General features: G+C 48.1%; 9 protein-coding genes across 9 annotated transcripts; 5 read left to right on the top strand and 4 right to left on the bottom strand.

Moving 5' to 3' along the window:
- Nucleotides 1-99: 99 nt before the first annotated feature.
- N7533_011452 (flavin reductase family protein) lies at nucleotides 100-902 on the bottom strand (the record flags this gene model as incomplete). The annotated part of the gene is made up of 2 exons (XM_057108102.1): nucleotides 100-792; nucleotides 849-902. The coding sequence occupies 2 exons, from the start codon at nucleotides 900-902 to the stop codon at nucleotides 100-102; spliced, it is 747 nt and encodes a 248-aa protein (XP_056955480.1).
- Nucleotides 903-1,318: 416 nt separating this feature from the next.
- Nucleotides 1,319-2,812, top strand: N7533_011451 (UbiD family decarboxylase; the record flags this gene model as incomplete). Its single annotated transcript, XM_057108101.1, has 1 exon — nucleotides 1,319-2,812. The coding sequence occupies one exon, from the start codon at nucleotides 1,319-1,321 to the stop codon at nucleotides 2,810-2,812; it is 1,494 nt and encodes a 497-aa protein (XP_056955479.1).
- A 183-nt stretch (nucleotides 2,813-2,995) lies between these two features.
- N7533_011450 (uncharacterized protein) lies at nucleotides 2,996-4,303 on the bottom strand (the record flags this gene model as incomplete). The annotated part of the gene is made up of 1 exon (XM_057108100.1): nucleotides 2,996-4,303. The coding sequence occupies one exon, from the start codon at nucleotides 4,301-4,303 to the stop codon at nucleotides 2,996-2,998; it is 1,308 nt and encodes a 435-aa protein (XP_056955478.1).
- Nucleotides 4,304-6,037: 1,734 nt separating this feature from the next.
- On the top strand, nucleotides 6,038-8,184 carry N7533_011449 (Zn(II)2Cys6 transcription factor; the record flags this gene model as incomplete). Its single annotated transcript, XM_057108099.1, is given in 7 exon segments — nucleotides 6,038-6,573; nucleotides 6,619-6,875; nucleotides 6,919-7,150; nucleotides 7,206-7,350; nucleotides 7,370-7,974; nucleotides 8,020-8,096; nucleotides 8,144-8,184. The coding sequence occupies 7 exon segments, from the start codon at nucleotides 6,038-6,040 to the stop codon at nucleotides 8,182-8,184; spliced, it is 1,893 nt and encodes a 630-aa protein (XP_056955477.1).
- A 571-nt stretch (nucleotides 8,185-8,755) lies between these two features.
- On the top strand, nucleotides 8,756-9,439 carry N7533_011448 (UbiX family flavin prenyltransferase; the record flags this gene model as incomplete). The annotated part of the gene is made up of 1 exon (XM_057108098.1): nucleotides 8,756-9,439. The coding sequence occupies one exon, from the start codon at nucleotides 8,756-8,758 to the stop codon at nucleotides 9,437-9,439; it is 684 nt and encodes a 227-aa protein (XP_056955476.1).
- Nucleotides 9,440-10,509: 1,070 nt separating this feature from the next.
- N7533_011447 (putative extracellular lipase) lies at nucleotides 10,510-12,210 on the top strand (the record flags this gene model as incomplete). Its single annotated transcript, XM_057108097.1, has 1 exon — nucleotides 10,510-12,210. One exon carries the CDS (start codon nucleotides 10,510-10,512, stop codon nucleotides 12,208-12,210), a length of 1,701 nt encoding a protein of 566 aa, XP_056955475.1.
- Nucleotides 12,211-12,333: 123 nt separating this feature from the next.
- Nucleotides 12,334-14,587, bottom strand: N7533_011446 (putative alpha-amylase; the record flags this gene model as incomplete). The annotated part of the gene is made up of 9 exons (XM_057108096.1): nucleotides 12,334-13,005; nucleotides 13,050-13,290; nucleotides 13,336-13,482; nucleotides 13,530-13,692; nucleotides 13,739-13,967; nucleotides 14,015-14,123; nucleotides 14,170-14,285; nucleotides 14,334-14,372; nucleotides 14,432-14,587. 9 exons carry the CDS (start codon nucleotides 14,585-14,587, stop codon nucleotides 12,334-12,336), a joined length of 1,872 nt encoding a protein of 623 aa, XP_056955474.1.
- A 1,347-nt stretch (nucleotides 14,588-15,934) lies between these two features.
- N7533_011445 (putative glucan 1,4-alpha-glucosidase) lies at nucleotides 15,935-18,062 on the top strand (the record flags this gene model as incomplete). The annotated part of the gene is made up of 5 exons (XM_057108095.1): nucleotides 15,935-16,166; nucleotides 16,214-16,497; nucleotides 16,551-16,647; nucleotides 16,695-17,332; nucleotides 17,388-18,062. 5 exons carry the CDS (start codon nucleotides 15,935-15,937, stop codon nucleotides 18,060-18,062), a joined length of 1,926 nt encoding a protein of 641 aa, XP_056955473.1.
- Nucleotides 18,063-18,326: 264 nt separating this feature from the next.
- On the bottom strand, nucleotides 18,327-20,189 carry N7533_011444 (uncharacterized protein; the record flags this gene model as incomplete). Its single annotated transcript, XM_057108094.1, has 5 exons — nucleotides 18,327-19,341; nucleotides 19,391-19,609; nucleotides 19,661-19,743; nucleotides 19,805-19,941; nucleotides 19,997-20,189. The coding sequence occupies 5 exons, from the start codon at nucleotides 20,187-20,189 to the stop codon at nucleotides 18,327-18,329; spliced, it is 1,647 nt and encodes a 548-aa protein (XP_056955472.1).
- Nucleotides 20,190-23,099: the final 2,910 nt, after the last annotated feature.

The raw sequence follows: 23,099 nt of genomic DNA, 5'->3' as shown, positions 1-23,099 counted from the left end.
GCCACACTGAGGTGGAATTTGGACCCTGCATCCAGAAACTTCATATTGACTAGGAACTAGCGTATAACAGCACGAGATAACTCTCCTATTGATACAGATTCAAATGGCCCCACTCGGATTCAACCGAGCATTGGCATTGTCGTTTGTATCGTCCTCCCCTTTATTGGCCGCTCGGGTATTGGCATTGGCATTTCCTCGTGCACTCCCCTCCAGCCCGTAAAGTACATCCTCGGACATGCCTGGGATTACCATCTCGAATGTCTCACGCACCACCGCATATTGGTAGTATCCACATCGCGCGATCGGCTGCGTCTTACGAACATCCAGCAATCCATCTGTCAAAACTTCGTCCCGGATATGCACGGCCACGACCCGTCCAATCACCACATCGACGGTTCCCATCGGCGGATTGCCAGGTAAGCGGACAGTTGAGTGATACTCACATTCGAACTTAACCGGCGATTCTGCCACCATTGGAACATCCATAGTGTGTGCGGCCTCCTTGCTGACCCCCGCACGGGTGAACTCGTCCACCCCATAAGGGACCTGTTCGGCGGAGATGTTGACCGCTTCACGCAGATCCCATGTTGCGAGGTTCCAAACGAATCGCCCAGTTTGTTCCGCATTTATCACTGTGTCTTTGCGTGTGCCCGAGACTGTCTGGTTCGAGGAAAACATCACATATGGCGGGTCAAAGGTAAGGTTGTTGAATTGCGAGTAAGGGGCCAGATTGGCTTGGCCATCGTTGTTCTTGGTCGAAATCCATCCGATCGGGCGGGGGATCACGCAAGCCTACGCACAAATCAGCATGGGGCTGGACAGCATTGGTGGCAATTGGAAAAGTCTACCTTGAAAGGGTCATGCGGGAGGTTATGTTCTGTCTTTCCGGGCTCGTAAAACATTTTGCTGAGATGCTAGGTGTCTGTTAATATTCTGTTCTGTTGCCAATTGAAGCTCATTTATACCCCGCAGAGACCTCCTGCTCTGCTTTGCCGATTCCGAAGCCGTGATCCACTCACTGGCTGCATGAAATGCGGAGATCTCGGTTCTCGGCTTCGGACCTCGGGGGTGGGTGCCATCCTCATCAAATTGCATGGTATAAAGGGTACTCAGTTTGTATACTCATAATAGAGTAAGCCGGCACCTCGGACTCGGGTCACTTCGGTGGGTATACTACTCTGGCACGGCATCCCGATGTAGGTCCGAGTTTTCCGGTGGGCTACTTAAATACGAGTTCTCTCCGAGACAATCAACCTACAAGTCACAATCACACAATAATCTTGTATACGGCTTACCATCTTTTATTATCCATAATATCATGGCCCATCTCAATTTCCGAACATTCGTCGAAGCCCTGAAGGAGGATGGCGATCTCGTCGAAATCAACGAGCCAATCGACCCCAATCTTGAAGCCGCAGCTATCACTCGCCGCGTCTGCGAAACTGACGACAAAGCTCCTCTCTTCAATAACCTCATCGGCAACCAAAATGGTCTTTTCCGTATCCTCGGTGCCCCGGCTTCTCTTCGCGCCTCGCCCAAAGATCGCTACGGCCGTCTTGCCCGCCATTTGGCTTTACCACCCACCGCGTCCATGCGTGAGATCCTTGACAAAATGCTGTCTGCGTCCGAACTGCCCCCTATCGCCCCGCGCATTGTCGAGTCCGGCCCTTGCAAGGAGAATGTCCTCGTTGACGGTGAATTTGATTTGACTACTCTCCCTGTCCCTATGATCCATCAGCACGATGGTGGAAAGTATATTCAGACCTACGGCATGCACGTTGTCCAGTCGCCCGACGGCTCCTGGACCAACTGGTCCATCGCACGTGCAATGGTTCATGACAAAAACCATCTCACTGGCCTCGTTATCGAGCCCCAGCATATCTGGCAGATCCACCAAATGTGGAAGAAGGAGGGTCGCGATGTCCCCTGGGCTCTAGCCTTTGGTGTTCCCCCTGCTGCCATCATGGCGTCCAGCATGCCCATTCCAGACGGTGTATCCGAGGCCGAATATGTCGGTGCCATGACAGGCGAGGCACTGGAATTGGTCAAATGCGACACGAATAATTTGCACGTTCCTGCCACTGCCGAGATTGTCTTCGAGGGTACCCTTTCCATTACCGAAATGGCACCCGAGGGTCCTTTCGGCGAAATGCACGGTTATGTTTTCCCAGCTGATACCCATCTCTGGCCCAAGTACAAGGTCGATCGCATCACATACCGCAACAACCCCATTCTCCCCATGTCCTCCTGCGGCCGTCTCACCGATGAGACGCACACAATGATCGGATCGCTCGCCGCAGCAGAAATTCGCAAGATTTGCCAGAAGGAGGGACTGCCCATTACAGATGCCTTTGCACCATTCGAGTCTCAGGTCACCTGGGTGGCCCTCCGCATCGATGGTGCTAAGCTTCGTGAGCTTAAGACCACCCCGAAGGAGTTCTCCAAGAGAGTTGGCGATCTTGTGTTTAACTGCAAGGCGGGTTACACTATCCACCGCCTGGTGCTCGTAGGTGAAGATATCGATGTTTACAATGGCAAGGACGTTATGTGGGCCTTCTCGACGCGTTGCCGACCCAATCTCGATGAGACTTTCTTTGAGGATGTGCGTGGATTCCCTCTCGTTCCGTATATGAGCCATGGCAATGGCTCGCCGGTCAAAGGTGGAAAGGTTGTTTCTGACGCGCTGATGCCGACTGAATATAAAACCGGTCGCGATTGGGTTCCGGCTGACTTCGAACATTCGTATCCAGAAGAATTAAAGGAGAAAGTGAAATCGAAGTGGGTCCAGATGGGATTCAAAGACTTGGAGTAGAGAAGAAGTATCTTCAGTCTGCCCAGATGTACTACTAGTAGAAGATAGACAAATAGACAAATAGATTTTTATTGTTTCATTTCATACCAAATTTCCGAATGCAGAATTGTAAAATCTCCCCATCAGGAGTAATCTACAGCTTGAAATTGTCCTCCCGAGAGTCATTCCATTATATCTGAGTCCCTAGACACACTTCCAACTCTCTGCAACCTTCTCGTTGCCACCAATATAGACTTGTCTCTCTGGGTAAGGACAGAGTGGCCTCTGTCGAAGCACTCCCGAATCAGGATCGGTCGAGTTGGTCCACGTAGTCGCAATAACCTGCTTGATAACCATCCCCTTCTCAACCCAATCCATTAAAGCTAGCAGCGCGTCATGCTGCGGGTCGTCTAATCCAGCCCGTCCCGCCCATGCGTTCGATCCCAGACGACTTGCTTGGGAGCCACCAGAGATAAACCAGGGTGCTCCGACGGGAGTGTCTCCCACATGTTCCATCCCCGGGATATAGAATAATCGAAACCAATCTCGGACAATATTCAAGCCTCCAAAAAGATCCAATGTGCGCTCATAAAAGACACCAGATGCGCGAGGCACAATGCCACCATCGGCAAGGCCGTGGAAGAGGAAGAGCTTGCCACCACGCTCGCGAAATCTGCCGAGAGCGTTATAATCCCAGGCCGTGCATTCACCCGGGTCGAACTCTTCAGCAAGCAAGACTATGCTGTCGTTGTACTGCTCCCAAGTCCAGTCGGGATCGTTCAATACGAAGTTCTGGATATAGCCATCCCCAAGGGCGGATGGTGCATCGCCAGAGAGAATCATTGACCAAGTTGCCTCGGAGCCTAGTTCCATTCCAGGAAAAATAAGTTCTCTATTAACAGTATAATTGGCGTATATATCTCGCAGAGTCTTGAGTTGAGGGGCCGTGAGACACGCTGAGGTATTCTGGACATCGTCATCACAAGCCAATGCTAAGCTATCAAAGTCGCACTCATTCGGAGATGATACAATGCCGTCGACGACTCCATCGATGGCATCACATTGCTTGATAACTTCCGTGGCGATGACGGAGAATCGATCACTCGGAATGTGGTTGGAACCTGATACGGGTAGGTTGTAAGTTGCAACTTTGCTTGTCCATGGCTGCTGGTGTGCAGTCCACCACGCTGGGGCGCCAATAATAACTCCATCAAATGAATCGGCATGAAGCTGCACTTCTTTGAGACCTTGTCGGCCGCCAGTCGAAGATCCGGAATAATACGAATACGCAATGTCTCGGCGGTAGAAGGCTTCAGTCAGAGCTTTGCCAAATACGACCGACCCGTGAATTGCTCGGAAGCCAAAGTCTTTCCGCTTCTCCTCATTATCAAGTGCCCATGAGACATCTGTGCTAGTCGAGTTGTGCCCAGTATCTGTCGAGACAACAGCGTGGCCATAAGTCACGCCGTTACCCATGCTTAGCCAGTTGATGCCACCGGCAAATCCCCCCATTGCCAACTGCGAGAAAACGCTGGTTCCACTGAGAAGGAAGAAAGAGACCAAATCGATAAGAAGAGATAGCAGAAGTGGTGACGTGGACAATTACAGCGCAGAGCTCCGGGAGACTTGTTGAGTTTGAGGGATAGGCAATGTCGGGAGCGCCCTCGCCGTAGCTACCCCCAGATTCAACGAAGACCGTCGATAAGACAGTTGCTTCTTTAGGGAGGACATGCTCAAAAATGGCCTTTGTACAGGTACTGCTATTTCTAGATGCTTCACTCACTAATGCGATAAATGAAGTCACAAGAAAAGCGTATAGTGTGGTACATCTCATGTTGATGGCAACTAAGAAATCAGTGACTAGATCAAATAGCGAAAATACAACTAGTTAGAATATTGACAGAATACCAGGATATTACAAAGCGGCAAGAACTGGACGCGGTAGTCTTTGAATAAATAGAGAGTTACAATTCGGCATCCATTTGACCCCACATAACCCACTTGAAGCCAGCATCATATACCCCACGTTGTTGATACAATTGTCTCCAAATCTGGTTAAATACCATGTGGATTTCTCCATATTGCGGCGAAATTAATATTAAATGGATAATCGCCGACATGAGCTGATCTCAACTCGAGTTCTATGCAGTCCTTGTTGAAACCTACCTCGAGATTCGCCAGATGCACACACAGTTTGCATACGGGTCAAATTTCCGCCGGTCCTGTCGGTAAATCAGGTTATAATTAGTTGAAAATTATGTCGGAAAATAGAATATAACTGGTCGGATTAGAGGCGGAAAAGAAAAAGGTGTATTTACCAAATGCCATCAGGGATGTGGGGCTCATTTAGAGTCCATGAAAAGGCAATACAGAGGATGTGGGACAACGATGTTAAAGATCAAGGCTAGCCCCAAAGGTGCAAAGGTGATACCGTTGACCCTTATCATACAGTGACAAGATTGAAGCAGAAACTATTCCAAAGATACCAATAGGCGATATCGGAGTGGGGAACTATGAAAATCCTGCGATGGACGTTCTTAGTCGATATATGAAGAAGTTTATCGACTGGTTAATACAGTGTGGGGACATATATATAGTCACCCTCATGTCCAACTCGAAGATGAGGCATTGGTGAGCACCATAATCTCATTATCGAAAGGTTGTCTTTGCAATCTCCACATGAGGCTCAAGACAAAAGGTTTCGATAGTTTGTTTTTATGTATTTAGTATGCTACCTAGGTATTAAATTTCAACTCTAGTCGAAATTCATGGATATCCATCGATACATGGCCGAGGGCTGGAGTGTGTTTATTTCTTTTCATGATTTGCCACTTGGGCAAGTATCACACTGGCCATTTTTGCAAGTATTCCGGGTCAGGATCACTCAGAATTCACATGGGTAATTATCTAGGCATATTAGACTATCTTGATCGAATAAGCCCTTGAGTCGACAAAAATTCAAAGAATTTTATTGCTATTCATAATCGAACTTCACAATTTGCAGCATTCCAGCCTCGCCGTCACCGCAAACTGGCCCGTGCACGGAACCGGAAGACTCCGAGTCAACTTGAACCAGTCAACTCTTGCATTTGTTTCCCTTCCCACCTTTACTCTCATGATTTTTACACTGGGATGACTCGGAACTGATATAAATGCAGTCAAAACACTTATCGCATCAATCTAGTTTCTCAGGAACGCCAATCCCGCTAAGCATAGCTGACCCCTGCAGCCATCTCGGATCTCGGCATGAATGTCAGCCAAGACGAAGCAGACCGAGTTCTCCGACTCAGATCCCGAGAACGCGAAACACACGCCTGCTATCCCTGTCGGAAGCGCAAAGTGAAATGTGATGGCTATAACCCATGTCGGACCTGCATTCGTCGCAAGCACCCACACATCTGCTCCTATCAATTGCGTGGGCGAGGGGGCCCGTTGTCGCCTGTAGCTGCGCGAGGGAGCGTCGGGAATGTGAGGTCGCCGGAGGGCTCGGTTGGTCAAAATCTTGATGTTGATGCTGAGGCTGGTCCTCATCGACCTGCGGAGGCTAGCGATGTGCGACCGGACGATGCTTCGAAGAATTATGTGTATTCTGGGGATAACTCGGTCGTCTCGATTCTGCGTCTGAGAGCGTCTGATGCGAATGATTCCGTGGCCAGAGAGGTTGGATCGGTACTGGGTCTTCAGAATACCTTCAATTCGTACCCATTTATGGATTCCAAAACACCCCATGAGCGGTGGCGGTCGTTACTCGGCATTTTGCCGCAGCGAACAGAGGTTTTGAAGTATGTCACTTGTTATTCATCATGAACGCATAAGCTAACCAGCAGATTCTTTCATTATTATCGCGTGACTGCGTACCCTTTCAATCCAATACTGGCGGACATGGATCGGTTTGAGTCAGATCTGTGCACTTATCTAAATGCCCATGCAAACGGGGACCTCCGTGACGCAGAAAAAATCACCCAGCGTTGGGCAACGGATAAATCGATCGGCCACATCGCCTTGCTGCTAGCCACTTTGGCAGCTGGCGCACATTACTCCGATATCGAGTACCCGCAGCGCTTGGAGCTTTCTACAGACTTTGGTAAGTTTGCTTTTCCGGGATTATTGCTCAAGCTGACCATCAGCTCGCCGGTCATTTCATGCTCTTCGCCTGGCAAATTTTCTCTTTCGCCCGTCATTGGACATAATTCAGGCACTTTTGATACTAGGGAATACATTACAAAATATGGGCCAGTCGGATGCGGCTTGGGCGTTGTTAGGCACGACCATTCGGTTGGCACAGACCATGGGGCTTCATACCGAGCGCAGCACCGTGCATTGGCCTGAGTATGTGCGAACAAAGGCAAGGGCCTTATGGTAAGGGACATGTGACTCCAGGCTATGCATTGGGAACTAAATAGAATCTTCTTAGGTCGACAATTGTTTGGCAAGATAGCTTACTCTGCCTTTGTTACGATCGCCCTCCCATCGTATCAGTTACCGGATGGCCGCTTGGCACCTCATATATCGAGAGGCAGGGCCTTTCCTATACGGAAAACATGCATTTCATATGTAGAGTTGGACTAGATATCCTAGGACCTGAGGGTCTCAGGCATTGCTGCTGCTGACAGAGCAATCGAATATTTGCAGCACATTGACAGTGTCCACCAGAAAGCTCAGCCGCATTTGCATTCTCGAGAAAATTGTACGACATTACAACAACACCTTGAACACCTCGCATTGAAGATGCACACCTCATTTTGTGTATCTGTTGCTTGCCGTCCAGCCATGAAACAAGCACAGACACAGCCACCACACTCCGATATTCTCCGATCACGCGCGAAGGGAAGCTTGATTGACGCTTCGAGGGCATTCCTCGATTTCCAAGCGCTTAGTGTTGTCCCTCTACGCAGCTGGTCTATGGTACATACTGTCTTAAGCTCAACCCTTCTGCTCTGTATGTGGGAGGAAACTCGCAACGACCCCGAATGCCGCGATCTCCAACAAAAAGTAATCGATGTCTTTTCTTCCTCTGATTCACGACCCGATGATGGGGGAGTGGCGGAGCCAGATCAACAGTGGCTGTCCGCTCGTCATATTCGGGCGTTGGTGACACTCCGAAGTGCCCTTGACAGGGAAGGAGATCGATCGATGGAGAATGAGAACGCTGCAACAGGATCAAATGCGGTTCCATTTGATGGGTATGTCTATCATCTCGTCTTGGAAGAAAATTGCTGACTATGCAGAAATTTTGAAAGTTACCTTGAAATGCCTAATGCCTTCGACATCTCTCCGGTCACGTATCTTGATTCAATCATGAATGGTGTGTGCGACCCGCGACAGAGATTATTCTGCGACTAACTCTAGCAGTGCCGATGTTTGACTTCACACAAGAAAATGGGTTTTTATGACTGAATGAACATACTAATAGACATAGCCTATAATGAAAATATTGAGGTGTTGAAACATCCAGAAAGAAAATTAGATAATCAGCTCAGTCGTATGTAGTCTTACCCTTCCTTATTCAAGCTACCGGGCGTTTTGCTGTATGAGCTAGCAGCATAGGGCTTCCACTAGTGTGCAATCCCGAGGTCGCTAAGCCTTCCTTATTGGTTTAAATTTTTGAGAATAGACGGGTAGCTCGGATCACTTTGACAGGGCCACTCTTTTCCATCTTGGACTTCTGTGGCCTTGTTTCGGTCATTCTCGTCCCGGGCCGCGTGTTCGGGGCTCGGTCTCGGATCCTCGGTCTTGCTCGGGGTGGGAATCGGGCCGAGCAGTCTTCACTCTGGTCCTCATCTTGCCGATTATTCTTCAAGTCGACTGAGTTAAGCTTTGCCACAGTTAGTTATAAGAAAGCTAGCTTGGTACTTTCTTTCGAATCTCAGTCTAATACCACGATCAGATCATACAGTCTTGCATACAAACACTGCATACCAACCCCACCATACAACAACGGAAATAGAAACACCTACCTCTCTCATGCTGTCTCTACTCTCCGGCACACAGACTCCTCAGTCCGGTCGCGCCTCGCCTGGAAGCTCTCACGGCCAAGACACAATGCACACCGGACACCATGCTCCAACAGCCCCCCGGAAACGAATCGTCGTCGCGATGACTGGTGCTACCGGCGCCGCCCTTGGAATCAAAGTCCTCATCGCCCTTCGTCGCCTGAACATCGAAACACACCTTATCATGAGCAAGTGGGCCGAAGCAACCATAAAATACGAGACAGATTACCACCCTTCGAACGTCAAGGCTCTGGCCGACCACGTCCACAACATCAATGACATGGCGGCGCCAGTAGCGAGTGGTTCATTTAAAACGGATGGGATGATCGTCGTACCCTGCAGCATGAAGACCCTCGCAGGAATTCACAGCGGGTTCTGTGATGACTTAATCTCGCGTACGGCAGACGTTATGCTTAAAGAGCGGCGCAAGCTTGTTCTCGTCGCGAGAGAGACACCGTTGAGTGATATTCACTTGCGGAATATGCTGGAGATCACTCGCAGTGGAGCTATCATTTTCCCGCCAGTTCCAGCCTATTATATTCGGGCTGCATCAGTTGATGATCTGATCAATCAGAGTGTGGGGCGCATGTTGGATTTGTTTGATTTGGAGACGGGGGATTTCGAGAGGTGGGAGGGCTGGCAGACTGAGAAGTGAGCGAGCTTCCACTAGATGACCAGACCAAGGTTGTAATGTCGGGGTGATATTTTGCATGGCATGTTCGGCGTTATTAGCAGGAATAGATTGGGTACCACACCTTCACGTGAAAAAAAAATATGTACACAAAGTTTCTAGTAGACACAATGAAAGCGAGGATGCATATATGACTTCTTTTGGTCGATTCTCCGGAACACACGCGGCTTGGGTAGGATTCTCGCTTCTGCAGCTCTCGGATGAGTTGGACTGGGCGAGTGAATACGGTTGAATACGGTTGGGCCTTGCTGCCTAGAGTTTCCAAGAGTTTCCAAGAGTTGACCGAGCCAAATAACTATTCATCGCCAATCGTCCCCCTCCTATTCCTTTCTTCACGGCTCCGCCCGAGAACATTTTTATTTCCGACCTGCCAGGAACAAGGGGCATGCCAATAGAATCTACTTGAGTGAAGCTTCTGCATCTTGCCACTCCCTCTTCGCAGATGACTGACCTGAATAGGCGTATAGTATACGACGGCGATCCAACCGAGTCCACCCGTCGATCTCCAATTCCGCCGGTTTAGTGGTAGGGATGTTCCCCACACCCCCAGGATTCGCGGGGCCGATGTGGTCATCTTGCATTCCAGCGTTCGTGCGCACTCTTGATGTGGTCAGCCGACGGCCCTGGGCCTGAGTATCTGTCCTATCATCGTGGTTCTTCAGCACCCGCACACGGCGCTTACGCCTTGGCCTTCTTCGTCGACCTACCAGCTTGTGCCTTAACAGCCGTTTACATCTAACGAGCCCCAATATGCTCAATATCGACACGCGCATGACATTCTACGGTGAAGATTCCTTTCTTAGAATAGATGCAACTCCAGTCCGATGCCGAAAACCCCTCTCCTCCTCGCGGGGTCGATTTGAAGCTTGCGATGCTTTTTCTCAACCGAGGAACCACATGTTTTTTTTTTCTCGTCCATTGAGTTCGCCTAGGAATGGAGCTACTATGAGACGTTTAAAAGCTACCATATGGTCCCTTGGAGGGCAAGAAAGGAACAAGGAGATCTCACAAGTGTTCTCTCAGCTTCAGTTAAGATGATGTTGGTACAGTTAACTCTATATTTCCTGCTTGCCCTACCAGCGGCCTTTGCTGCGCCGGCACAAGAGAAGAGAGCAAGTGCCCCCACTGTCACCATAACGAAGCCTGCAGCTACGGTTGTTGGATCATCCTCGAACAATGTGGACAGTTTCAACGGAATACCCTTTGCCCAAGCACCCACCGGATCTCTTCGACTAAAGCCCCCGCAGGCCATAACTTCTTCTCTTGGAACAGTTCAAGCTACTGGCACTGCGCGCTCGTGCCCACAGTTCTACTTCTCTACTAACACTGCTGGTTTCCCGGTGTCAGTTTTGGGAGAGCTAGCAAATATTCCTATATTCCAAACCGTTTCCAATGCCGGTGAAGATTGTTTGTCCGTCAGTATTCGACGTCCGTCAGGAACAGCCGCGAATGCAAAGCTACCAGTTCTGGTTTGGATTTTCGGTGGCGGATTTGAACTCGGATCAACCCAAATGTATGACGGCTCCAGTCTAGTATCTGCCTCCGTGAGCTTGGACATGCCAATCATCTTTGTGGCTATGAACTATCGCGTTGGTGGATTTGGTTTCATGCCTGGGTCAGAGATATTGAAAGATGGCTCTGCAAATCTAGGCCTACTCGATCAACGCCTCGCCCTGGAATGGGTGGCAGATAATATTCAAGCCTTTGGGGGAGATCCATCGAAGGTCACTATCTGGGGCGAGTCTGCAGGTTCCATTTCTGTCTTCGACCAGATGGCTCTATACGATGGCGATAATACCTACAATGGGTCTCCGTTGTTCCGAGCGGGAATCATGAACTCCGGGAGCATTGTTCCGGCAGACCCTGTTGACGGAACCAAGGGCCAACAGGTATACGACACTGTTGTTGAGTCTGCAGGGTGCGGATCTGCTAGCGACACACTGGAGTGTCTCCGTGGTCTGGATTATACCAAGTTCCTTAACGCAGCAAATTCGGTTCCTGGGATTCTTTCATACAATTCCGTCGCTTTATCATATCTTCCTAGACCAGATGGCAAGATCCTAACGGACTCACCTGAGAACCTGGTTAGCAGTGGAAATTACGCCTCTGTTCCTTTCATTGTCGGCGACCAAGAGGACGAAGGAACCATTTTTGCTCTTTTCCAAGCCAACATTACCACGACTTCGCAGTTAGTGGATTATCTGAAGAATATATTCTTCCACGGTGCTTCTTCGGCTCAGTTAAATGAGCTTGTTGCGACATATCCAGATGTGACGACAGATGGATCCCCGTTCCGCACAGGTATTTTCAATAACTGGTATCCGCAATTTAAGCGGATCGCAGCAATTCTAGGAGACTTAACTTTTACAATTACACGACGCGCATTTCTCAAGCTAGCAAAGGAGGCGAAACCGGATGTAGCCGCATGGTCCTATCTATCTAGCTACGATTATGGAACTCCTATTCTTGGAACCTTTCACGGGTCAGATATCTTGCAGGTATTTTACGGAATTCTGCCCAACTACGCGTCGAAGTCCATTCATTCATATTATTTGTCTTTTGTCTATGACTTGGACCCTAACTCTCGGGCAAGTGATTTTCTGGACTGGCCTGATTGGGGCACGAATCAAACGTTGATGCAATTCTTCAATGACCGTGGAGCACTTTTGGCAGATAATTTTCGACAGGATACTTATGATTTTATCCTAGAGAATGTTGGATCTTTCCACATCTAGGTCGCACTACTGGGGATCAGAACATATGTCATGATGAACTTGAAATGATAACATGATGTGTTCCGTGAAAGGACAACTAAGTGTGACAATTTGTGGTAACCTGAACGAAAGAGTAAATCAAAATTATCTCCATGTTGCTGTCACTGTAGCTGTTGAGCCCGAACAGCCCGTAGGCACGGTGTACGAGCGATTAGGATCACTTTCCCAGGTCACCGACGAGGACCCAGTTGTCTCTTCAATGAATTTATATTCGAAGGACGATCCGACTGGAATCGTAACCTGAACATACCAAAGATGGTTTGAAGAGGTATACTGATCGGCAGAAAGTGCAATCGCACTACTGGTGTCCCAGCTACCCAACTGACTGATCGAACCAGACAGATAAATTTGCTGTCCAACCGAAGTAGTCACGATTTCTTTGAAAAGTACTGGTAGTGCTGTAGCCTGGGTGCAAGATGAGGTTGTGGTGCTAGCAGTTGATTTGGAGGTAGTAGTCGTTGTAGTGGAACCTGAAGATGCACACGGGCCACTACTAGTTGCAACAGAAGCCAGCATGAGAACGCGAGGTAGACCAGATGCCATTGGAACTGGAATATTGCCACTTGAGTCAACAGTTACGGATGTGCAAGTGTACATTTCCATGAGCACAGTGCCGGAAGAGTATCCACTGCCGCTGAGACTGAGGGTATAGGAGCTGCCAGACGAGCCGTAGTTGGAAAGAACTGTTATAACTTGAGATCCACTTGATCCTTTCTTCATGGCAATCGTGTGACTATCTTGATAGAATGGGGCGTTCTATAATTATTAGATAAAGTTTCTAAAGGGGTAGAGAACAGTACCTTGGAAGTTATATAAGAAGAGTCTGAAGAAACGGCCAGACTGCGGATTTTGTTGGTCGTTGCAATATATTGATATAGAACAGCAGTTGTTGAGTAGCCAGAAAGCCAGGTCGCTTCGCGATTCGCAGGATCACTGCCTCCGCTATAGTGCTGCTCTTGACCGGCGTAGATGATCGGGATACCATCTGAAAGAAAGAGGAAGGAAATGACGTTCTTTGCTTGCGAATAGTCACTCGTGTATCTGCCTAATTAGAGTTTGTATTTTGATGCAAAAGATTTCACTTACGAGGCAAATCGAGGGTTATCATGGTTTTCAATGAAGTTGCCGAGCAAAGTGGGATCGGAGCAATCCGAAGCAACTGAACTAATCATGTTGTACAAATCACTGATGCTACCACTGGAAGACTCGAATGCGTAAAGTAATTGATAGTAGCTTATGGGTCAGATATAGGTTTCAAGATAGAAAGATCAGATACTCACATGGGGTAGTTTAAGACTCCATCTAGGTAACTTTGGTAGGGACATGTGTAGGCTGGGTCGCCAGAGAAAACCTCTCCAACACAATATACGCCTGCCGCACTGTTATAGCCCGGCCAGAAGGACTTTTCAACATGTTTCAATGTGTCGATTCGTAGCCCGTCGACTGATATGATATTAGCAGAGACATCAAAAGAAAACGGGAAACATACTAGAGTAGTTTGAAACTAGAGCGGAAACCCAGTCGTACCAGATTGTCTGGACTGAAGATAGCTCAGTGTTTACATCAGGCAAAGAAACCGTGGTATCTCCCAGCCAACAGTCCTCAACATTGGCTTGGTTAGAATAGTCGCTTATCAGACAATACGAATGAAAATATGAGGACGAGTCGAAGGGATTGAAAACACTGTAATCAACCGTATTCCCCGCGCCATTGTATCCCTATCTTATAGTAAGCATTGACAATTACGTACGAAATTTTGACTTACCATATGATTTGCCACGACATCCACCATCAGGTACATCCCCCGAGCGTGTAGGGCCTTGGAAAGAGCCAGGATGTCAGCAGCAGTGCCGTGGTTTGAGTTGACCTCATATCTAGAACAGTTAATTCATCGCATGATTCAATTCTCAAGAAACTCACATTTTCTGTTGCCAGTAGCCATGATAGGCTTCACCATCACCGGTATTGCCATCGAGCTGTTCAGTCACTGGGGTTATCCAGATGGCGGTGAATCCCATGCCTTGGATATAGTCCAACTTATTTTGATCAGCATTCTATAGCCAGTGTATTTCCAGCACGCGTACATGATTGATGATTCCTTGCCAGCTTCCGCCACAATAAACCTATATCACTGGGAATTAGCAGGGTTGGTTTTCAAGTTATCTTCGGGTTTAGTACATACCCTGTTTGTAACATCACAAGCAGCTGTGGTTGAATTATCAGAACGTCCAAATCGATCAGTCAACAAAAAGTAAATTGATTGAGACCGCCATTCCGCCGGAGTGAGTGCGGAGATAGTCTGAATGAGAAGAAGCGTTACAGCAAGTAGAATTTGCATTATGCCCCGTTGATAAAGTGGATAGTAGCACTCCCTGGTCGAATCTAACTCGCAGCCACTGGCGCAATTTATACATTAACCCCGCAAAACGAACGTTTCTGCAGAGCACAAAAGCGACTTTCATCTATTTCGTAATTAGATCAGCCCATATGACCCCGGCTGATTGTCGGCTCATTGAGCCAATGATTCTGAGTGAAAACTATTAAACTTCAATTTTTCCGGTCCGCCCGGGGGCAGGATAATAGTTTCAAAGAAGCCCCTGGATTAACCCCGAAATTCTAATTTCAATTTTTGATCGACTTTTGTCCGCCTGCATCAAATAGTGTATTGGCATTCCAACTAGATGCAAGGGCAGTAGCTCAGCTAAGCATTTTTTAATATTGTGTTCTGTATGTTAAATCAAATGGCGCAATCTCAGTTGCTTAATATGGCCCGCAGCACGTAGCTTGTGAGACGCTTCACAAGTTCGCAGCGAGATATGTTCAGTCTAAAGGTATGATCGTATTCTTCGATGCTTCCGTGTACCTTCTGTCCTGCAGGCACATATGCAATTAGAATGCTCGGTTAATTGATCTCTGCCTGCAAGGTCAGCCCTAGCGTCCAGCGCCAGTCTCCAAGAGGGAGATCCTCCGCGCACTAAGTGGACATTGTCGATCAATATTTCCAGAAGCGCTAAAGGCCCAGTTTCGAAGGAGAAATGCAGGTGATGGCTGCTTTGCATGCGTGTTAAATCTCCTGACAAAACGCCTCCTTCACAAGCGAAGCGGGCACATTATGGACGGAGAGGCGAGGAAAATTGATTGGAGCTCACATCTCCAAATAACTCGGCGGGCGTTCGGCTAGACAGGGACGGAGAATCTGCGGGGGTGATTGAGCACATCTGCAGAATACGGACCCCGGGGAGGCGCAGATGTGGCTTTATTCTGAAGTGCTGGTATGTATTCTGTAATATTTTGTGAGTGGAAAAATTCGCGACGATGACCATAGCTAGGAGCTGTGAGAAAAGAAGATTATTGCTTAAGTAGAATGCAGAAGGCAAGAAGCCTCGAAATGAAGGATGCTGATTCATTAGAGGGGTAGGTACTTCATTCTCGACAAGTCGTTAGCGCGTCCGATCGTGCAGAAGCAAAACTGACTACGACGAAAGCCACAAACGAACTAGCCTGCAGCCCCCCGATCTCTGCCTCGTCACATTTCCCCACCCCCGGTAAAGGCTCCAGCAATTTATTGTTGAGATTTGAAATCCGACTGAAGCGAGCAGACAACAACGTGGCCATGCATAAAAGCCATGCGAATACCCTCCTTTGAGCAACATCAGACGGAGACAGAGACCGTCGATCCTTCATCATGGCTCCCCGCATCTGGACTGCGCTCTGCGCGCTGACTTTTGGCTCGACTGTGCTTGCTGCTCCGCAGATGTTGGCACCTCGTGCGACCGGTAGCTTGGATACCTGGTTGGCATCTGAAACTACAGTTGCGAGAACAGGTATTCTGGATAACATCGGCTCCGGTGGCGCGTATGCGGCCACCGTGAAGTCGGGAATTGTCCTCGCCAGTCCGAGTACAGATAGCCCTGACTGTGAGTCCCAATATTCAATCTTACTGGACAGGAGTCTGACATCGCAGATTATTATACTTGGACTCGTGACTCGGCTTTGGTCATGAAGACCCTGGTGGATCTGTTCAAGAATGGCGACACAGCCTTGCTCACGGTCATTCAAGAGTACATCAATTCCCAGGCATACATCCAGACCGTTTCCAATCCCTCTGGGAGCCTCTCTAGCGGTGGGCTTGGTGAGCCCAAGTTCAATATCGATGAGACAGCGTACACCGGATCGTGGGGCCGACCGCAGCGTGATGGCCCTGCCCTCCGAGCTACTGCGTTGATCTCATTCGGACAGTGGTTGATCGTGAGTCACTTTCTATTCAAACCCTCATTTTCAATTTCTAACCCACTTTCTAGAGTAATGGCTACACATCCACTGCGACTGATATTGTCTGGCCAATTGTTCGCAACGACCTTTCCTACGTTGCACAAAACTGGAACAGCTCTGGATACGGTAAGGCAAACCAAAAGCTGGGCACGAACATTGCTAATGAAGAATAGACCTGTGGGAAGAAGTCAACGGCGAGTCATTCTTCACGACAGCTGTCCAGCACCGTGCCCTGGTCGAAGGCAGCAAATTTGCTAGTCAGGTGGGGTCATCCTGCTCGTACTGCGACTCCCAAGCACCACAGGTACTTTGCTTCCTGCAATCCTACTGGACCGGCTCATACACCCTGGCAAACTTTGGCAGCAGCCGTACTGGCAAGGATGCGAATACTCTGCTCGGCAGTATTCATACATTTGATCCCGAGGCGGGATGCGATGACTCGACCTTCCAGCCTTGCTCAGCTCGTGCTCTGGCCAACCACAAGGTAGTCACTGACTCGTTTCGGTCCATCTACACTGTCAACTCAGGTAAGGCCGCAGGAAGTGCCGTTGCAGTTGGTCGATACCCTGAGGACTCTTACTACAATGGCAATCCGTGGTATCTGTGCACAATGGCCGCTGCCGAACTACTCTATGATGCATTGTACCAGTGGAATAAAGCTGGTTCTTTGACCATTAGCAGTGTATCTTTGAGCTTCTTCACGGACGTCTATAGCTCAGCTGCCACTGGTACTTATTCATCAAGCAGCGCTACATATTCTTCGATCGTTAGTGCAGTCAAAACATATGCTGACGGCTACATGAGCATTGCGGTAAGCAAACGCGCTTAAACATATCTCGATTGAAATCAGTACTGACAATCTACAGGAACAATACGCATATTCAAATGGTTCCATGTCTGAGCAGTTCTCCAAATCTGATGGAACTCCAGAGTCAGCTCGTGATCTGACTTGGTCGTACGCGGCCTTGCTCACTGCAAACAACCGCCGCAACTCGGTTGTTCCCGCAGCATGGGGTGAGACATCCGCAAGCAGTGTCCCAGGAACATGCTCTGCGACTTCTGCGACTGGAACCTACAGCACTGCTACCAACACGAACTGGCCAAGCACCTTGACAAGTGGATCGGGATCTACTAGCACTACCACCGCTGGTGGAACAACAACTAGTGGAGGTTCGACTACTACCACTTCCAAAACAAGCACTACAACCACATCATGCACAACGCCAACCGCTGTAGCGGTGACTTTTGATCTCATTGCAACCACGGTGTATGGTGAGAGCATCGAATTGGCAGGTTCTATCTCTGCGCTTGGTAGCTGGGACACCAGCAGTGCCATTGCCCTAAGTGCGAGTCAATACACCACCTCCAACCATCTGTGGTACGTTACAGTGACTCTGCCTGCTGGTCAAGTCTTCCAATATAAGTATATCCGAGTTTCGAGCTCTGGTACAGTCACATGGGAGAGCGATCCGAATCTCTCTTATACCGTACCAGCAGCCTGCGCCACGACTGCTGTGACAATCAGCGATACCTGGCGATAGATAGCCGTAAGGCTCATTTTACTATCTGAAGTCGTCAAGAGGGAACATCGGAGAAATTTCTCGAGTCTGAAGCCAAAGAGTCAATTGATCGCACCCGCTGCGAATCGAGAGTCGGACATTATCTGTTTATTGAAAATTCTGCTGTTCCTGGGTGAATTTGGATATAGCTGTTTCTTAAATACATGTTGAAGTCAAAGCATCTTCTCCAAATCTTTACAATTAAATCTTAAGAAAAATCTATTTCCGGAAGTCTAAAGCAGTATATTATAGTTGATGATTACGGATAAAGAGTCCGAAGAAGGCGGCTGCGAGGGAGCTCACAGACGATACAACATAAGTTTGCTTGAGGCCCGACAAGTAGCAAGCCACAACAACTTCGCGAATTTGGCCCGTCAAATGGGCAATATAATCCGTGTCTGCCATCGCCCGCCGGATGATGTTCTCCGAGCCAGGCCCTTGCACATTCCGACGTAACTGACTCTCGAACTCGATCCCGAGAACCGAGTTGCACATTGTAACACCGGCTGTCATCGCAAAACTAATCAAAAGCATATAACCCGAAGTAGCCATTGCCATTTCATCTGACGGTAGAGTTGCCGTCATGGCCACAAACCCGGCTGCCGAGGCGATTCCAGTGCCGAATCCACCCGGGAAAACGTAAAGTGACTCCCAGAATCCGGTGTTGCCATTCCAGAAGAAGTATAACAGGACATAGGCGATGCACGAGATTAAACCAGCCAGAATCAGAAGTAATTGATATCGCCCAGTTTTTCTCACGTATAATCCCGCCAGAATGCCTCCAACGGTGTTTCCGATGATTGTGGGAACCAGATGACCACCGGATGCCGTGGTTGAAGCACCTTGGGTAACCTGGAAGTACAGCGGGATGGAGAACAGCATTCCCAGTTGAGCCATGACCTGAAGAAACCCGACTATGTAGCTTATAGCCACGTTGGGCCTTCGGAGGATGCGTAGGTTGAAGATTGGATCTTTGGCGACGTAGGCTTCGACAAGAACGAATGAGATGAGGAGGAGCAGACCACCGCCGCCCATAACAACTGTTATCCATGAACGCCATGGGAAGGACTTGCCTCCTTGATCAATCAAGGAAGTGATGGCGATTATCGCTCCTCCGAGGAAGGCCGTTCCCATGAAATCCACTTTAGCGAGTTTCGACAGCCTGCCGTCTTTGTTAGAGGCTGGTTTCTCGCTAATATTAAGCTTGACAACGACTAGTAATGCGGCTAAGGCGACAAATGGAACCTGGATGAGGAAGAGCCTGCATATAATCAGAAATCGTTCCAAAATGAATCGTTAGTTCTACTTACCACCTCCATCCAATTGTATCGCTTAGCCACCCGCCCACAGGACCTCCCAGGCTGCGACCAAGAGTCATCGAGATATTGACATAGGATCTCCAGGTTGCCACATCACGTCTGGGGACAATATCTGTGATAATAACAGAGCTAATAATCATCGTGCCCGCTCCGCCCATTCCGCTAATTGCGCGGCCGAGAATAACCGTCCACATCTGGGGCCCAACACCACTATCGACAGGTCAGTAAGATAGCACCAGCACCCTTAATCGTTAAACATACCAGACAATGCATCCAAAAGCAAAAAGAAAATAAGAAATTAGGAGAAGGGGTTTGCGGCCGTAGATATCGCTCAATTTTCCGTACTGTATAGTTGGTTAGTTTCACGTTTCCTAGTCCCAGTGTGCAGTTCACCGTAATACATACCATCGGCTGAGCAGCACAAAGACCCAGTGTGTATCCAGTTGATAACCAACTAGCATCGCGGAGACGATTGAAATCGGAGGAAACGCGACCCGCGGCGGCCATGACGAGTGTGGCATCGGCATTGGAAATGAATTCACCTTCAGTAACGGAAAGTTAGTTTTGTTTTGAAGTGAACAATGTATCCTTCTGTACCTAATAACAGCACTGCAACAATCGCTCCTACGCTTGCTGCAGTTTTCACCGTCGGCTCTGTATCTTGAGATTCTCCAAGAAGTGGACTTTCTTCATCCCCGGATGTGGGCACATTGCTGACTGATTGGGACGGAACGATGCTCTCTTCGCCTTGGAACGCATCCTGCGTGCCATATTGGCTTTTGACAACCATTTCGTCCTGTCAGGAGGATAGCTTCAGTAATTCTCGACGCAAGAATCTTCGACCAGCCAAGTTTTCTGGGGGTGGGGAATGGGCGGAATTAAATGTCCGACGACACGAGAATAATATAGGATAATCGGCACATGGCACTATAAGCCATTGTCTGTGCCTTTCTCGTCGGTCCATTCAGACTGCATTATTGTGTTATCATAGCGATCGCAAATCACGCGATTGGTGGGGCACTCGGCAGTGTAATTGACTAGCTCCGATAATGCTAGAGTTGACATGAACTCCGTACCAAGGTTGGAATTATGTTTCTTCCTACCAACAAGCGATTAGTGAATACTTTAGTATCTTTGTTCGGAATTCTTCTTCTTCTTTATCTTAATTTATTTTTCAGCGATATCGAATCGCTTACATACACATATACATACATCTTCAACTTCGATTTGGATCGCCATTAAGACCCGCAATTGCATCATGCCCCGCCGGCTATTTTTGCCGACCAAAAGCCCGGGGTTTTGATTCTATACAAACTTCGAGGGAAATTTTACAACTACTCTTCATCAATCTCTGAAGTAAAATTGGACAAACTAATGGCATGAATATCGGTGACTGGCAAGCTGGTCCTCTTTTGTATCCCAAGGTTGCAGTTGACACCTCATCCTGCTGGAACTTCATTCGACTGTTTGGTTCTGAAATCAGTTAATCTACCATTGTTTAGGGAAATATATACAGCACCTTCTTCATCTAATTTCTAATAATTAGAAGCTCACTTGGGCAAATATGGTAACGACGCTTCCAAGATCCATGGATCTGCGTACCGATCAGGTTTGATAGTAGGTGTGATGGAGGATGCCCAAGAAACTATCAACGTCAACAATTGCCAGCTTAACCAAACATTCCCCGTCTGGAGAGCATGCAGAGATGCCATTCTCAATCTTACTAAATGTGAATATTTGCGTGAGATATCGACGGAGGGGAGATGTGCAAAGAGGCTTATGTCGGGGGTCTGCCATCTGTTCGCGAGTGGCTACTGCAGGTGTTCGGTACAGGGCGTGGCCAAACTCTATATTGACGCTCTCCGATGCCTTCGTTCTATAACTAGTAGTGAGTGGAGCCCCAGGAGTCCCTCGGGTTACATATATTTAGGACTGTAGAGCTTCAAGTTCATACTTTAAATGGCTCCAGGGCTCGCTTTTTAATAGGAAATAAGGAAATGACTTTCGATGTATCTACTCAATCAGGCAATTCGCTTCGGGCTTTCCAATCCAGGTTAAAAAAAAATTAAGTCTGTTCAACGCTGTACAGCATGATAGGATCGCGGAATATAATATAACATAATGTACGCCTATGAGTACTCCAATTGCTTGTGATTCTCTCAGTAAGCGACTCGGAGATACCCGTATCAGCATTGCTCAACTTCTCTAACATCCAATAATAGCTTTCAAATGAAGAAAATGACATCAATTGGAGTTGTATGAAATATACTTAGACTCAGGTGCAGTTATGCCTTTTTTGACCAGGAACAGTTGGGATCCCGATTATTTTTCTATTTCAGAGGAACAAATAATAATCCGACCGAAGTTAACCATCTACTAGTACTCTGGTTGCTAGCAATTGACAATTGTATGGTGTATATAGTAATTCCAAGACTGTCTGGTCTGAACCAATAAATGAATGTTGAGAGAAAGGGACATCCTCTCATGCTATACCATCTATCTATCTAAGAGCATAGTAGTACGAGAGAAGCTATTCACGTGTGGGCTGACAAAGCCTGCAGGCATCATGGGTCCCACAAGGCTATTTCCTCAGCAGAATTGGTCCATAGTCTTGACTTTAAGTTCGAAACTTGGAGGTTTTATTTATATATTTATCCCGAGATCCCTCCGAGTCTTTGATTCCGACTCGGAGTTAGGGAAAACTTCACCACGGCTAACAAAACACTTTGGAAAAACAAATTTCTAAGCAATAATTGTTGAGGATGGCTGCCTAGCACCCACTGTCTCAGACGACTTAGGCCACCCCTTCCCTAGATAGCTTTATCTTAATTTAGCTCGCTCTTCCATCTGATCACTACTTTCGTGTCTGTCTTCCATTTTGGCTAGGCCTCCGACAGAAGTGATAAGAATTATGATATGGATGCCATTCACGACGCGCCCTTGATTGTCTAAGGAATTCCTTAATCAATGACTACGACTTGGGATCGGCTCACCGTACTTTGCCGAAAATCCTCGACTCCTTGCGGTGCAACAATTCCCCGAAGGCGGAGGCGGCGCAATTCTGACCGAAGTGCCCTAAGAAATGTCTCCGAACTCCATTAACTCCATTATGGGGCTTGATCAGAAATCGAAAACTCCCAAAAGAAACAAAGGAGGACGGCAAGCTGGGCCCGGCACAAATAGAATATTTGGCACACCGAAATTATCTGCCCCGGATGATTCCACCAAGGTGGCGTCACAGACAAGGAACTTGCGAACTCTGAAGCTAATCCGCCACATTGACACCTCAGGATTCACTCCATTGGCCCGTGGCGGCTCATGATTCGATCGATAAACTTAAACTGGGTCTTCAAAATCTTAAACTGGTAATAGAGACGCACTAGCACCGCGCTGACGCTGTTTGACAATTTACAGTGCTGATGGGCCCCTTTGCCGCTTATTTCCGATTTGTGCCAGCCATCCACAGCCACTCATCTGCGACAACATGACTCAACCGGGGTCCACTTTGAATTGTGCGCGGACATTAAACAGTCTTAAAACCGTGATGACCTCCCGATTTCTGGTTCATGTTGATCCACGAGTGGGCCCTCAATTGCTGCTGGAGAATTTGGCGGAAGTGCGAAGGGTCAAATGGGATCCAGAAAATTCCACAATGGATGGAGTTAGCTATGACGCCGGGGTATTGTTGCTGGGTATAAAG

The sequence above is a fragment of the Penicillium manginii genome (genome assembly GCF_028828005.1).
Source record: "Penicillium manginii strain IBT 31320 chromosome Unknown utg000008l:1.0-3226943.0:1.0-3228205.0, whole genome shotgun sequence".
Classification (NCBI taxonomy): Eukaryota; Fungi; Ascomycota; class Eurotiomycetes; order Eurotiales; family Aspergillaceae; genus Penicillium; species Penicillium manginii.
This window is presented reverse-complemented; position numbering and strand designations above follow the sequence as displayed.